The sequence below is a fragment of the Hippichthys cyanospilos genome, chromosome 17 (genome assembly GCF_059441005.1).
Source record: "Hippichthys cyanospilos isolate Australia breed blue-spotted pipefish chromosome 17, RoL_Hcya_1.0, whole genome shotgun sequence".
Classification (NCBI taxonomy): domain Eukaryota; kingdom Metazoa; phylum Chordata; class Actinopteri; order Syngnathiformes; family Syngnathidae; genus Hippichthys; species Hippichthys cyanospilos.
The window spans coordinates 12,148,132-12,162,255 of NC_142385.1; the positions used below are offsets into that span (position 1 = coordinate 12,148,132).

General features: G+C 42.7%; 1 protein-coding gene across 1 annotated transcript in view; it reads left to right on the forward strand.

Moving 5' to 3' along the window:
- The window catches only part of LOC148409704 (ankyrin-3-like), a 58,754-nt gene that overhangs the window by 37,764 nt on the left and 6,866 nt on the right, over window positions 1-14,124 (forward strand). The window contains exons 42-45 of the mRNA XM_088439400.1: window positions 830-6,712; window positions 9,239-9,313; window positions 11,614-11,745; window positions 11,831-11,974. Coding sequence (XP_088295526.1) covers window positions 830-6,712; window positions 9,239-9,313; window positions 11,614-11,745; window positions 11,831-11,974 — 6,234 coding nt within the window. The remainder of the gene's footprint in view (window positions 1-829; window positions 6,713-9,238; window positions 9,314-11,613; window positions 11,746-11,830; window positions 11,975-14,124) is intronic.

Below are 14,124 nucleotides of genomic sequence, written 5' to 3' on the forward strand. Positions count from 1 at the left end.
AGAATCTTTCTTTGCTGCTCCGTCCGTCTGTTTCAGGCAATTCTACAGAGACGGTCAAAGAAAGATTTGCTTCACTTTTCATTTGTCATACCAGATTTTTTTCTGGTTTCTTTGGTGATGTGGCTTTTTTACTGTGGGACAGCATTGCATGTTGGTAGATCTTGAGTTTGGCTGGCGTTTTCTGTTTTTGGTCTCCGCTTGTCACCATCTTTATATTGACTGTGCATGGCAAAATGGACCAAACGACAGTGTTGGAAAGACACATTTTGTCGCAACAAAAAAAAGTCAAAGGGCTTGTCTGACCTGTCAGCAAGGGGAATTTGACATGTACTTGTATAATGTTGGGACCAAACAGATAAAAGGCACTTTTAAAGTGATTTAAAATTAGACGCAGAATCCATATGCTGGTTTTAGATCATCTCGTGTCCGAAAGGAGAAGCTGCTTCTGAAGTAATCCTGGTGCATTTGTCCTGCCATGTTTTGGTTGCCAATTCATTGTCTTTGTTTTTTTGTTTTTACTTTGCTGCTTTGTTGGGCTTCAATTTCAGTCATCCATTTTGCTGTGGTTGTTGTCAGTGTTTGAGAGATCAACACCTGAAGACCGTTTTTATTCAGTCATCCTCAAAAATACTGATAAGAGCTGAACACTTAATGAAACTGTTGTTTGTTCGTTTATTAACAGAACTGTTTCACTGACCAACTCTCCCTCCTCTGATCTCTTCTTCTTCCACATCTTTTATTCTTTTCCCATTTTTGTTGACTACTCCACATCATTTAAAATTCTTTTCCCATTACTTCTCCATCATTCTTCCTCCAAATTCCACTGAAGAAACAGCAGTTGAGCGAAGCACACCAGCCACAAGAGCACTGCCTGCTGGTCACCCTCACAAACCTGTCTTTCCAACCAGACCTTACCCCCCATGGTCGACTGCTCCTCTTACCATCCATGGCCAAGCAAGGCTCGGCGGAGTGGGCGGTTCCGTCATCGCTGCCGATTCACCGGCCAGCTCAGCAGCTGCTTCTCCACTAAAATCTGCCTGGCCCTTCTCCCCATCACCTGCATGCACTTCTCCAATTAGAGCCAACATGGGGTGTCCATTGCAAGCACCCAACCTGGCGTCCGCCGACATACTCCCTACCTCCCCTGTAAGGTCTTACCGGACTATACCATCACCCATTAAAACGGTTGTTCAGCAGGGTCAGTATCCTGCGCAGGCAGCTGCCAACTTGGTGTCCTCTGGTGCCCCATGTACACCTGCCACAGATTCTGCTCCTATCAAAAGTCTTTCTTCACTCTACACATCAAGGACTTCTCCAATTCGCTCCATACCCAATGGTTTCTTACCTGATACGTCCACAGCCACTCCAGTCTCACCAAAGAAACTATACAGCATCTACAGTTCAACTATGCCTTTTAGGATAGACACAGCAGCACCAAATATTCCCACTACAAAAAGCCTCTCCACCCTGTCTTCTTTAAAAACCTCTTCTGATTTACCCATGTCGGCACAAGGAGGGAAAACGTCTTTGTCGTCGCCATCTTCAACAGGGAGGACAACAATTGCGTCGTCGGAATTGCCCATGGTGAACGGGAACATTTCGCCCATCAAATATGCATCATCTTCATCTACACCCTCCTCCCCTTCCCGACTCCTGTCAGAGAAAAGCCTTCAAGAGAGGATTCAAGCCACCACCCAGGCAGCAACATCTGGCATTAGTGCCGCCATCAATGAAGCCATTGACTCTTACTCTGCACCAGGCTATGGCACGCTTAAATCTTTGTCTCTTAGATCTGCTGCAGCAAATTCTGCTTATGGTTCTCTGAGGTCTGCTGCTGCCTCCCCAATACCTACAGTTACCTCAAATACTGTGACTGTTCCGGTATATTCATTGGTCAGTGTAATGCCGGAAACCCCTGTGAAACCGGGGCCCGGTTCTCTTAAAATGGCGCTTCCAGATTCCCCTCGCTCCTCTCCCTCTGTGTCGTCCTGCGTTACAGCCTCCAAAATTAACTCCCAATTGAAATCACCGCCTTACATCACACCGCCCATCATTCATCACACCACAGCCTCCAACCAGGAGATACTAAAAGATGTAGCAGACATGAAAGAAGACCTGATGAGGATGACAGCCATTTTACAAACAGACACACAGACGGCCGCAAAAACAGTGCAAACGTCACGCACGAGCACGCCCCGTGAAGCTAAGTTAGAGGATGATGAGCCATACACACTCGTTGAGAAAGTGAAAGAAGATTTAGTGAAGGTGAGCGAGATTTTACAGAAGAACATTGTCAATGAAAGGAAAGAGAATGTAATAGAGGATGATTGGGAGGAATTTTCCACAGATGAGATCGAGGAGGCCCAAAGAAATGCCATGGCTGACCAACAAACTCCCCTTGATGAGAGCTCACGTCTACTTAAGCAGCACCCTTCGAACAATAACCTCGATTTGGCTAAAGTAGTAGACTATTTAACTAATGATATTGGGGCTAGTTCTCTCTCCAAAATGGCTGAATTGAAAAGTAGATACGAGGAGGCAAAAGGGGAAGGGGAAGAAAGACAAAAACGTATTCTGAAGCCTTCTATGTCAATACAGGAGCACAAACTGAAAATGCCTCCGCCGGTGTCAGGCATGCTCAGGTCTCCATCTGAGAAGGACCTTAGCAAACTTGCCGAGTCGTATCAAGGGGGTGACACCATTCTCGAGTCCCCTGAGGAGTTGTCTCATGAGCAGGACAAGAGTCCACTGTCTGACAGCGGCTTTGAAACTAGGAGCGAAAAGACACCTTCTGCTCCCCAGAGTGCAGAAAGTACAGAACCTAAGCCTTTATTTACTGACACTTCCATCCCTCCCAGTGTTTCTGAGACCAGATTGGAGGAAATGAACTTTCAGAGTCTCTCAGATGAGCCTCTCTTTGTGGAGGAGGCTGCTACTGCTCTTCCTTCTGCTGAGTCAGTTGCAGCTGCCGAAAGCTCAGTCGCCTCCATCCAAATGACTGCTCCAAAGGAGGACTCGATGAGCATGTGTCTTAAAGAGGAAACTCACATTACCACTACGACCAGAATGGTGTATCATAAGCCTCAACTCACTGAAAGTGCAGAGGGGATTGAGGAAGCCATGTCAGTACGAGACATCATGAAAGCTTTCCAGTCTGGTCGGGACCCGTCCAAAGAACTGGCAGGCCTCTTTGAACACAAAGCTAACCAGGACTCAGTCAAAGGTGACGAGCTGTCTCCAAGATTTCTCGACAGAGACGTTAAATCCAAACCCAAAGTAGAACGGATAATTGAGGTTCATATTGAGAAAGGCCACAGCACAGCAGAGCCAACTGAAGTTTATATCAGGGAAACTAAGAAACACCCCGAGCTTTACGTCTACAAAGGGGAGCGGACCTTTAAGGAGCTGCTTGATTATGACGAGAGCCAACAGGAAGAAGAGGAACTGATTGCTGAAGAATACCTGCCCCCTTTCCTGGAAACATCTCGCGTTAACACACCAGTTTCGCAGGAGGAGGACAGTCGGCCAAGCTCTGCTCAACTGATAGCCGATGATTCCTACAAAGCCCTCAAACTGCTGAGTCAGCATTCCATAGAATACTGTGATGATGAGCTATCAGAGGTCAGAGGAGAGTCCTACAGGTTTGCTGAAAAAATGCTCCTCTCCGAGAAACTGGACACATCCTCAATGCGCCATTCAGACACAGAAGAGTCTCCCATGAAGACTGACAGGAACTTAACCTCTGAGCAGCAAGATAGCCCTAAAAAAGAATTTGCATCCAAGTCCTCAAAAGATGGGTCCCCAAAAACAGGATCATTTTTGCAGCGAGATGAATCGCCACAGTTTGATAAAGTCACAGTCCTCCATTATTCAACTGAACAAGGTAGCCCCAAACATGCGGTCTGGATGAGATTTACTGAAGATAAACATGACAGAAGTAGGGACAAACTCCTGTATGAGGACAGGGTGGATCAAACTGTAAAAGAGGCAGAAGAAAAACTCTGTGAAGTTTCCCAATTCTTCCGTGATAAAACAGAAAAGCTTAACGATGAGCTTCAATCACCTGAGCGGAAGCCTGTCCGACGAGAACTCAAAGAGCCGAGGTCCTGGCCGAGCTCAGCATGCAGTAGCCCTCAGAAAACTAAGGCAGGAGACGAGACATTCAATAAAACCAAACTCAGGGAGCCTTCTGTTGGTAAAACATTTAGCAGTGTTTTACCCACTGAAAAGAAAAGCTCTAGCTTGCCAGGTAGTCCACAGAAAAGCCAACAATCTAAGATCTATGTATCTGAGCCCTCCTCTCCCTCCCACATAAAATCATCATCCAAAGTCACTTCTGTGAGGATGAAATTTGAATCTGAGGCTCAGAAACCATCTCAGTCTAGGCCAAGCAAGACACCTCCTCCAGTTCAACCAAAGCCTACTGTCAAGAAATTGCAGGATAGCAAACTCCCAGTTTACCAATCTTTTGCTGATAGAAAAACATCAAAAGTTACTGAAACACCAGAGGAGGAAAGACCACAAAAAGATAACAAAGACACAGACAGCACTAAAATGACCTTGATGTCACCCAAGTCCCCAAAACTGTTTTCAAATAAAAACGTCCCAAATATATCACTACAAAGAGCATTTTCTGAGAAAGATGTTGATGCTAACAAACTTCACGTCAGAAATAATGTCTCAACAGAGGTTTCAAAAACAGATAGTGAGGACTTAATTAATAAAAACTTAAGAAAAAAGTCTGAATCCCAAATTCCTGTAAGAACCACACCCAGTTATGACAATGACCTGCCGAAGAAGCATCAAGTAACAAAACCTTCACAAATTCCAACATTATCTAAAACTAAAAGCCTTGATGCAACCTCCACCAAAACAAATGAAAATGTTACGTTTGAAATCCTTGATAATGCCCCCAAGGATTCAAACTCTAATAACTTACTCAATTCCAGAGACATTCTAGAAAACGTCTTAACACCTCCAGCTGCCGCAGCCGCCAAAGAAAATTTCAAAGGTATGAAAACATTACCTGTGTATGTTAGTCTACAGGTTGGGCGCCAGGCTGAAAGGGAGGCCAAAGGGGCACTGCATGCTGTCAAACAGAAGTCGATTTCTGGACTCTGTCCCCCCAGCCCAGATGATGACACCCTAGAACAGATCTCCTTCATCGATAGCTCAGGGAAAAGCCCTCTTACACCAGAGACCCCAAGCTCCGAGGAGGTCAGCTATGACCTCACCGCCAAAACCCCCGATGGCTTCATGGGGTTGGTGCCAGATAAACCCAGCCCAATCATGGAGGTAGCTGAGGAATTAGAAGACGACCAAGGAAGAGCCATTATGTCTTTTAAAGAGACCGCCACCGATATCAAAACTAGCCTCCATGCTGCCGAAGCAGACCTTGCTAATGCTAACATGCAGGAAATGAAAACGATTGACAATTATCAGAGATTAGAGATTAGTTCAAATGTGCAAGAAACCACAGTCAACGGGTATGGTGAAAAAACAGGCCAGGAGGCCTCCAAAGACAAAGGCGTTGCATACATTGAATTTCCTCCTCCACCTCCTTTGGACCTCTCAGAAACTTCTGATGCAGACAAGAAAGGTTCTTGCGCTTCATCTGAAACTGAGACGGAAATGATGGAGGTCAATTTACAGGAGGAACAGGAAAAACTGCTGATTGAACCAATAATCCGTATTCAGCCCCCTTCACCAGTAACGCCTGAGGTGGACAATAGTCAGTCCAATGGTGAGGACGACGATGATGCGGAGTCAATCTTTCAGCCGATTCCCTCTAAAAAATTCCCTTTTAAAGCTACTCGGGAAGAGGAGGACCAAAAGAAGACGAAAGAAAATCAGGCCAAACTGAAAAAACATGACAAAAACGGAAACGCCAAAGAACCTCTGATTGGAACCAATGACAATAACGGTTCCAATGGTTCCAATGGCAAGGGAGAGGACTATGATGGTGAACAAAATGGTAACGACCAGAGCATAACGGACTGTTCGCTAGCCACAACAGCTGAATTTTCTCATGACACTGATGCAACAGAGATAGACTCCCTAGATGGATATGATCTCCAAGATGAGGACGATGGTCTGTACGAACAAGCCGACTTGAAGTCGTTAAGTCCTCTAGAGAGCAGGCGAGACGTGTGGGCGACTGACACTTTCAGGCCGTTAGACCGATCTTTTCCTCCGACTAAACTAGAAGTTATCGAAGAGGAGAAAACACCCGAGGAATGTCTGAAGGCCCAGAAAGACATACCATCAGATTGTAGGAAACCTAATGACTCTCAAAAAGACTGCGTTGAAACAAATGGACAGAAAGTCTCAGCTAAAGAGGGATTTTCAGATACATACTTTAGCTATAAGTTAGAAGAGGAGTTTAATTCTCCTTTTAAGACTGTTGCGACGAAAGGGTTGGACTTTGACCCCTGGCCCAGTAAAAGTGCTGAAGAAGATATCGTTGACATGGGAGGAAAGCAAGCGAGTAACGGTGAGCCAAAGCCTTTTGGACTAGCAGTTGACGAGCAATCTCAGGCCACCACGCCTGACAGCACCCCTGCCCGCACACCGACCGACGATAGCACGCCAACGAGTGAGCCCAACCCCTTCCCGTTCCACGAGGGAAAGATGTTTGAGATGACGCGCAGTGGTGCGATTGACATGAGCAAGAGGGACATGGTGGAGGAGAGACTCCAGTTTTTTCAAATTGGTGAGCATTCGCACTCTGCGGGCAGGTACAGGGTCAGGGACACAAAGGTTGTAGACGGTGAACAAGACCCCATGTGTATCCCCGCAGTTGTCCCTCAGGTCCCTGTTCAGGCGACTACAGTCCAGCTAGAAATATCAAATGCTGCAGGCATAAACACTAACGCCAACACCAAATGTACTACGTTTAGAACAGAATTTAACTTGTCATCTGATAAACCTATTGATAATCGTTCTAACGGTCCAAGCACTTTAGATGATTTTAATGTAATCGTTTCAGGTTCAAATTCAGATATTTTAAACTATGCAAATTGCTCAAAATATCTCACAGACTATTTCATAAATTCCAGAAGTCCTTTGGACACACTTTTGGATACTTTCGAAGACTTGAGTAGCACTTTATCTCAAAGCCCACCCTCTCCAGTAGAAGTGACCAACACACAAACATTGATCACTGGTGGCGACACCGCTGACCATCATTTTATTTAAGATGGCAATACATATTAGGTTGTTAGTACTTGTAGAACCCTCGCTAAGTCAGCTAGAGGTTGTTTTTTTTTTTTTTTTAACTTATGTACCAAAAAGCACAGAACCCAGAGAAGTCAAAGCATATGCAAGTCCATGTTTGAACCCCTTAGAGAATTGAATTCCTAAATTTAAAATTCCAGTCTTGAAAAGCTTTTGGCTGAGCTCTCATTTTTGAAAACACACAGAGTTTAGCGAAAAGACACCCGGCAGGTAGAGCAAGTGGTACAACGGTACATACGTAGGCACCTTAACTTTGGCCTGAACCGTTCTCAAGGAAGCCGAAGCAAAGTTAGAGGCAACAGCACCTCCCGTTGAGGACCGGGAGAGCTGCAAGGGCTACGTCCTTTTCAGAGTCACCTAGATGAGCTTCTAGACGTTCCTGCCCTGCACGCACTGCTAGCTCCACCTGCACCGGCACCACTGGCACCACATCCACACCGTCTGCTAGCGCTGAGAGAGCCACGGTTGAACATCCAAGCGGGAGGAAGAGTAGTCCGACACTCGGAGGGGAGGAGCAGAAGGAGGAAGGGAGTGAGGTTGATCAACCAATCACGATTCCCGTCACCACAAACACAACTAGTTTGTAAACTTTTTGTAAACACCTTGCGTGTCTTCTTTTCTGCATGTAGTTGTCGTGGGTGCTCTTTGGTGTCAACTGTAGCTGTCAATTGTTTGTGTCTTTCCTGTGTTGTGTGATGAAGCCCTGTCTAGTGTGATTTTTGTGATATTTTTCATAATTAGTAGAAGATGCGGTCTGGAATTAGTGATGCACTTGGGTGATGAGTCATTTTGAAGTTGTCAAGTCTTCAGGCCTCCTCAGTTGTAATATTGTGGGTCCCATAAAATGTCCCCGAAGTCTTGCTTGATCACACCTAACCTGACGTTCTTTACTATCACTGAGCCAGGTAAATTTTTCTAGGTCAGGGATAGAGAACTCCAGTTCCTTGAGAACTGTAGTCTGCCTGTTTTTTTATGTCTCTCACTTTCAAGGCACCGATTCAATTGATCAGGTTATAGACATTGAAACCAGACAGCATAAGGCTTCTGAGGAAATGGTCTTCCCTACGTCCGGTCTAGGTACTACATATAAAATCTGTTGACTGATTTTGGTAAAATATCAAAAGATTAGCCGAAAAGTGACATTCAAATCAAGCCCAAGACATCCTACGTTGGAATGCTACCAGATGTCTTTGGATCATGGAGTTGTTTTGAAGGTTGTTTTTGGTTGCCCTTGCCTAGCTGTCTGTCTTTAGTCAGATCCGGTTATGACCCAGGTGCTATGGTCTGACACTGGCTCTCTAGAACTTAAGAAGCCTCTCTAAGCATTGGAAGAAATTTCTTTGAGGAGTGTGTGACCTTGTTTTCGTAAATGACACAGCTAAGGCAACAGGTTACTGATAAGCCTCTTTACCCGACACAGAGATCTCAGTTTGTTAGATATCTTTTCAAGAGTCTTGTTTCTGGTCTGTTTTCCAATCTTTGGTGATGCTTTTACTCGTTTGAGTGCACTGACAAATTAATTTGTTGACCCAACTTGACAATCAGACCGCTTGTTTCTCTTTGCTGCATTCTGATGTCAAGCGGTGGCCGTGGTTTGCTTTGGTCAGCCGGGGGAATGTTGCTTGATGGTTTGTGACGTGAAACTTAACTACTAACAAAAATACTTCTTACGATTGAAGTGCTTTTCTGGCCTCGCAGATCAGTTTTATTCATCGATTATGCAGTAGGCATCACAATAAAGATCACAGGGTGTCAAGTTGAATTGAAAATGATTGTTTGGCCAGAAAAGCTGAGACAGTGAGTTCTAGTCGGTCTTGTTTTTCCACCAGCACTACACTGACTGCCACCATCTTATCTATCACATATGTGACAGTGTAGATGTAAAATAGACAATCCATTTTCATTCGTAGAGATGTGTGTTTCATTCTCAGTATCTGATCCGTTTTTGTTTTTTTATAATGCTAATTTTTGTGTGTGTTTGTGTTGCACTGCCTGGTTTCAGGCCCACAGAGTCCCTGCGAGAGGACAGACCTCCGCATGGCCATTGTCGCAGACCACCTGGGACTCAGCTGGACTGGTGAGTCCGCACATGACCCTGGTACACTGAGCACAGATTCTGCGGTGTTTGCTGCCATCTGGTGGAAACTTTGTGTCATTAGAAAACATTTATATCTTCCGGTTCTGCAGTGGGGTGGTTACAGATGTCATCAATAAATCACATGAGAATCGTTACAAGAGATTGGACACCTCGTGCGGGCAAATACTTTGGGAGCACGGGCTGTATGAGGTTTTTGAAATGGACACATGAGGGGAAAAAAAAGATCTGCCTAAATGCATTTGTAATAATAAAATTATACTAATAAAAACATTTTATTCTTTGTAATCAAATTGAAAAGATTAAGAAATGATACAATTTGCAATTCCATTTATTGATTTTCTTTTATTATGAATGTAATTCTAATTCACATGACAAATGCTATTAATGACACTGATAACTTTTAATTGTTGATTTACATTTACTGTAGCTTTGTTGCAAGGAACACATTAACCCTGAAAATTGCTTCCCAACTTTCACGATAATAAATGATCAAAACATCCATTTTTGGGGTCCATTTGACACGAGTTGACAGTTTAATTCATCTAAAAGTTGTTTCTAGCATACATAAATGTTTATTTTATCAATATATTTGAATTCTGATCATCAACATGTCGAATTATTAAATCGAAAATGTTTTATATGTGATTTATTTTCACATAAAAAACGCCGAAATGATGGTTAACAAAATTATCGGACTGTTGAAAGAATTGGTAAGATGGATCGGGCCATACTATCTGCTGTTGATCTTGAATGCATAGAAATGTCATCATGCCACTTGCATGTTGCACACAAGGCATTGAGGGCGTGGTCTCTGCAGCCAAGCAGCAGCCGGACCACCTGCACTGCAGCATCGGCCCACGCCCCCCCCGTGCGCGCATATGTGTGCGTTGTGGCAGGCGGGATGGGGCGGGCCCGTCTGGCCAGTGGGCCGGCAAGCTCCGCTGATCCATTTTTAATGCGTGCCAGTCAGATGCGGTGCTGCAGTCAACAAGTGAACACAATGTTCTCTCCACCTTGAATTTACTGCCGCTCAACTTTTCAGTGCCCATTGAGCTGCTCCGCAGGGGAACCAGCACAGACCATTCAAATTGCAGAGTTTTATGACCGTGCTGTTGCCGGGCACTTCACTCATTCACCGCCAATACAGTTAAAAGGGATTTTTCACATCTGGAACCGTCAGAAGTCGTGAATGAATTGAGTTTATTGAGTTTACTTTGGTGGTAGGTTCTGGAATTCAAAGTGCACCGCTTTGACTAACAAAATATCATCCCTGCAAATCAATTTAAAATATCGGAGAATATTAATGCTTGGGAAACCATATGCTGACGTTATGGAGGTTTTACGGCTTTTCTGATTACTGCGCAGTGTCATGGTTTTATTTTTGACTAAATCGAATTGTTTCTTTATACGAGAAGTGCCGTACTAATTTATTTACAGTCTCTCTCTTGCGCTCACTCTCACACACTAACATGGATTTTTGTTAGCTGCTTTCGTCTTATTTTTTTTTTGTTTTGTCAAAGATTTGCTTCCGAATCCATTTTTGTATACTATCTTTTTTTGCTGCATTTTCTTAACGTTTTAAAATTTTAAATTAGCATTGTTTGTTTTGCAGTTTTTTTTATTTTGTTTGTTTTTTTTTCCCAGATTCCTGTTTTTGGAGCGTTCTGTCAGTTGTGGTGAATTCACCCCCATCGCCCACCATAAAAGTTATTTTGAATAAAAATGGCAAAGAACGTGAAAGCTCATTCAGATTCTGGTCATGCATCTGGTCATGTTTTGTATGATGTTAAGTGCCTCCTTTTTCACCTTCGTTACAATTACTGTAGCTGTCATAGATTTGATTTTTTTTTTTTTCCCGAAAGACATTTCTGTTCCAGAAATAGCATGTTAAAGAAATGTGAACAAAACCAGCACCTTTGGGGAGAAAAAAAAAAAGCAAAAGATTTTAATGTGCATCGTGACAGCCATGCTAAGCTAATATCCATTGTTTTGATTCATTTCAATCATTTCAATCCATTGTTTTCATTAAAATTAATACACATTTGAATAGCCCTTGCTAACGTGGCCACAACACTGACACCATTTTTAGCCTGCTCAGTTTTTTTCGTCTATAACGAGATCAGCGCAGTCAGGAAGACGTGAATACACCATTTTCTGTCCATTGAATCCCGGGTCCGTTTTTCCCAGATCTGTTGACTCAAGGTGTCCTACAGTGAAGTCATATCGACAGTTAACACTGATGATGATGATGTTGACGGAATTTTCCGCGTCTTTTACAGAGCTGGCTCGGGAGCTAGACTTCTCTGTGGAGGAGATCAACTCCATCCGAGTGGAGAACTCAAATTCCTTGACGGCGCAGAGCTTCATGCTGCTAAAGAAATGGGTGCACAGGGATGGAAAAAATGCCACAAGTAAGACAAAAGCGCTCTTGACAAGATCACTGCGTCATCCAAAAAAGCAAGTTCTTACCTTTCTTTTTTTTTTTTCTCTCTCCAGCGGACACTTTATCGGCGGTGCTGACTAAGATCAATCGCTTGGATATTGTGACTTTGCTGGAAGGGCCCATATTTGACTACGGTAACATTTCAGGCACTCGCTGCTTTGCCGATGATAACGCAGTAATCCCGGATCAGTCCGATGGTAAATCGTAGTCCACCCTAGCTCCTATACTCTTTACTCTCTTATGGCCTGATCTACTAAGATCCCAAACTGCAGGCGCTAAATTGCAAGTTTACTCACTTCAAGGGATTGAGCGCGCCCTTAGCGAAAGTTTGTGAACATTAAAATTGATGGGTTTCATGATGGGAAAATTTGAGGGCACCAAAGCGTGAATGATTCACTGTGGAACCGAAAAGCGGACGAGGACACCAAACATAATCTTGAATAATTCTTTAAAAAAATCAATCGTTCCAATCATTTTCAACACACATAAAAGTCATTTTTCTTTGATTTTGAAGTGTATGGCAATGATCAAAGACATGGCATGACACCTTCTTGTGACTGGCTACAACTCAGCCTTTAGATTTTTTCGGAAACTCTAAAATGACCATAATAATTATTGGCATCTCAAAAATGTGTTTTCGCGCCATCTTTCAATTCAAAATGCACATTTTCAGATGATTGATTTAATAATCTCTATGGTAATTCGGCGCATTTGGCAGACAGAAACCTAGTTGCTACATTTGTGCGCGCGCAGTCACGTTTGGGCCCGTTTTTGCATGCGCAAAGCATTAGTAAATCAGGCCTTTAGTCACTCGCCTTTTCCTCCTTCACCGCTCCTCACCCGCTTTCTCTATCTCAGCCGGACACGCCCAAACCTCGCTAGCGCAGCCGATCACGCCGCCAGGTTCACGCCCAAGCAAACAAATAGCAAAAAGAGAAGTTAATATGCCTGAAAAATGACATTTGAAAGTGTGCGCAACATGTTCAATTTTTTTTTATTTACATATCCAGCCAAAAGTAGGTATACACATCAATTTTTTTTTCATTTTTTTTACCTCTCAAACTCTTTTTATTTTGCTTAATTCCTTCTTATGCTTGAAATGAATTTTAAGCACACTTAAGTTCTGCTCTGCTTTAGAATGTAAAATAAATAAATGAATATAGAGGTTAATTTAATAAAAGTACACCTACTTTTGGCCCACCTTTTGAATTTTGCTTTTTTTACATAATTTATGCAGGAAAAAGCAAAATTCAGATTTAGTCAGGTGAGAGGGCTTAGGGTTGTGTCTTTTTAAAGGTTTTAAAAGGTTTTAAAAGGTTTAAAATTTTACCCTTTGCTTGCATGCTAATGCTCTAGATTTTATTTAAAATTTAGGTGCTTCAAATGTCTTTCATTTGAATCCGTTTAATAGAACAGGCAATTCAAAATGTCAATCCTCATTTAAATTACATTTTTTTTAACCGAATGAAACACTGCATGTAGAATGGGGGGAATCAATAATTAGTAATAAATGTAAATTGATCAGGAGCACAACAACCAATATTTTAAACATTTTAACCCCGAGGAAAAAGCTATAAAACATTGTACGCATTATTTTCTAAATCACATTAATCATTAATGTAGTTTGGGAAAAAAATCAAATAAAAGTTCTCCCACACACTTTGACAATAAGAGCGCCGCCACCACCTGGTGCCGTGGAGGTGCAATTACACCTCAACCAGCAAACGCAAAGCCTGATCCCTGGGTCATACCGTATGCGCTTCCAAGGCGTCGCATTGCCCCTCCCTATTTGAGAAGGACTGCAATAGATTTAAAAAAAAAAAAAAAAAGTGTTGATGCATGTTTTTGCTGCATTTGCTTTCTCTGATTGGTGAGCATGCTTTGGGCTTGTGTAAACGAAACCCGTCTATTTTTTCTTAAATACAGTAAACCAAATTGTGATTACTATTCAAAAACTTACCTCACAATTGAATTATACATGATCTTATTTTTTGTATTTTTCATGATGTACTTACCAAAAAGATTCATGCGCAATTGATCTGAATGAATGAACTTTCAATTGTTTTGCCATGACAAAGAACACATTAGCATATGTTTGCTTAGCATCGCCACATTAGCATTTTTGCTGTAATTTACAATCATATTTTTGCACTTTAAACTATTAATTTAAAAAAAAAAATCAATTTTTTTCTCCGCAATTCATGGCAGGGGGCATTTCCTGAAATTAAAAGGAGTTTACTGTATTATTATTTTATGAATGACATCTTTGGTTTGCTGGAACTTTCCCTCTACCTTCCTCTCTTCTGATCATAACATAATATCAGCCGCCGTCACATCCCGCGCATGA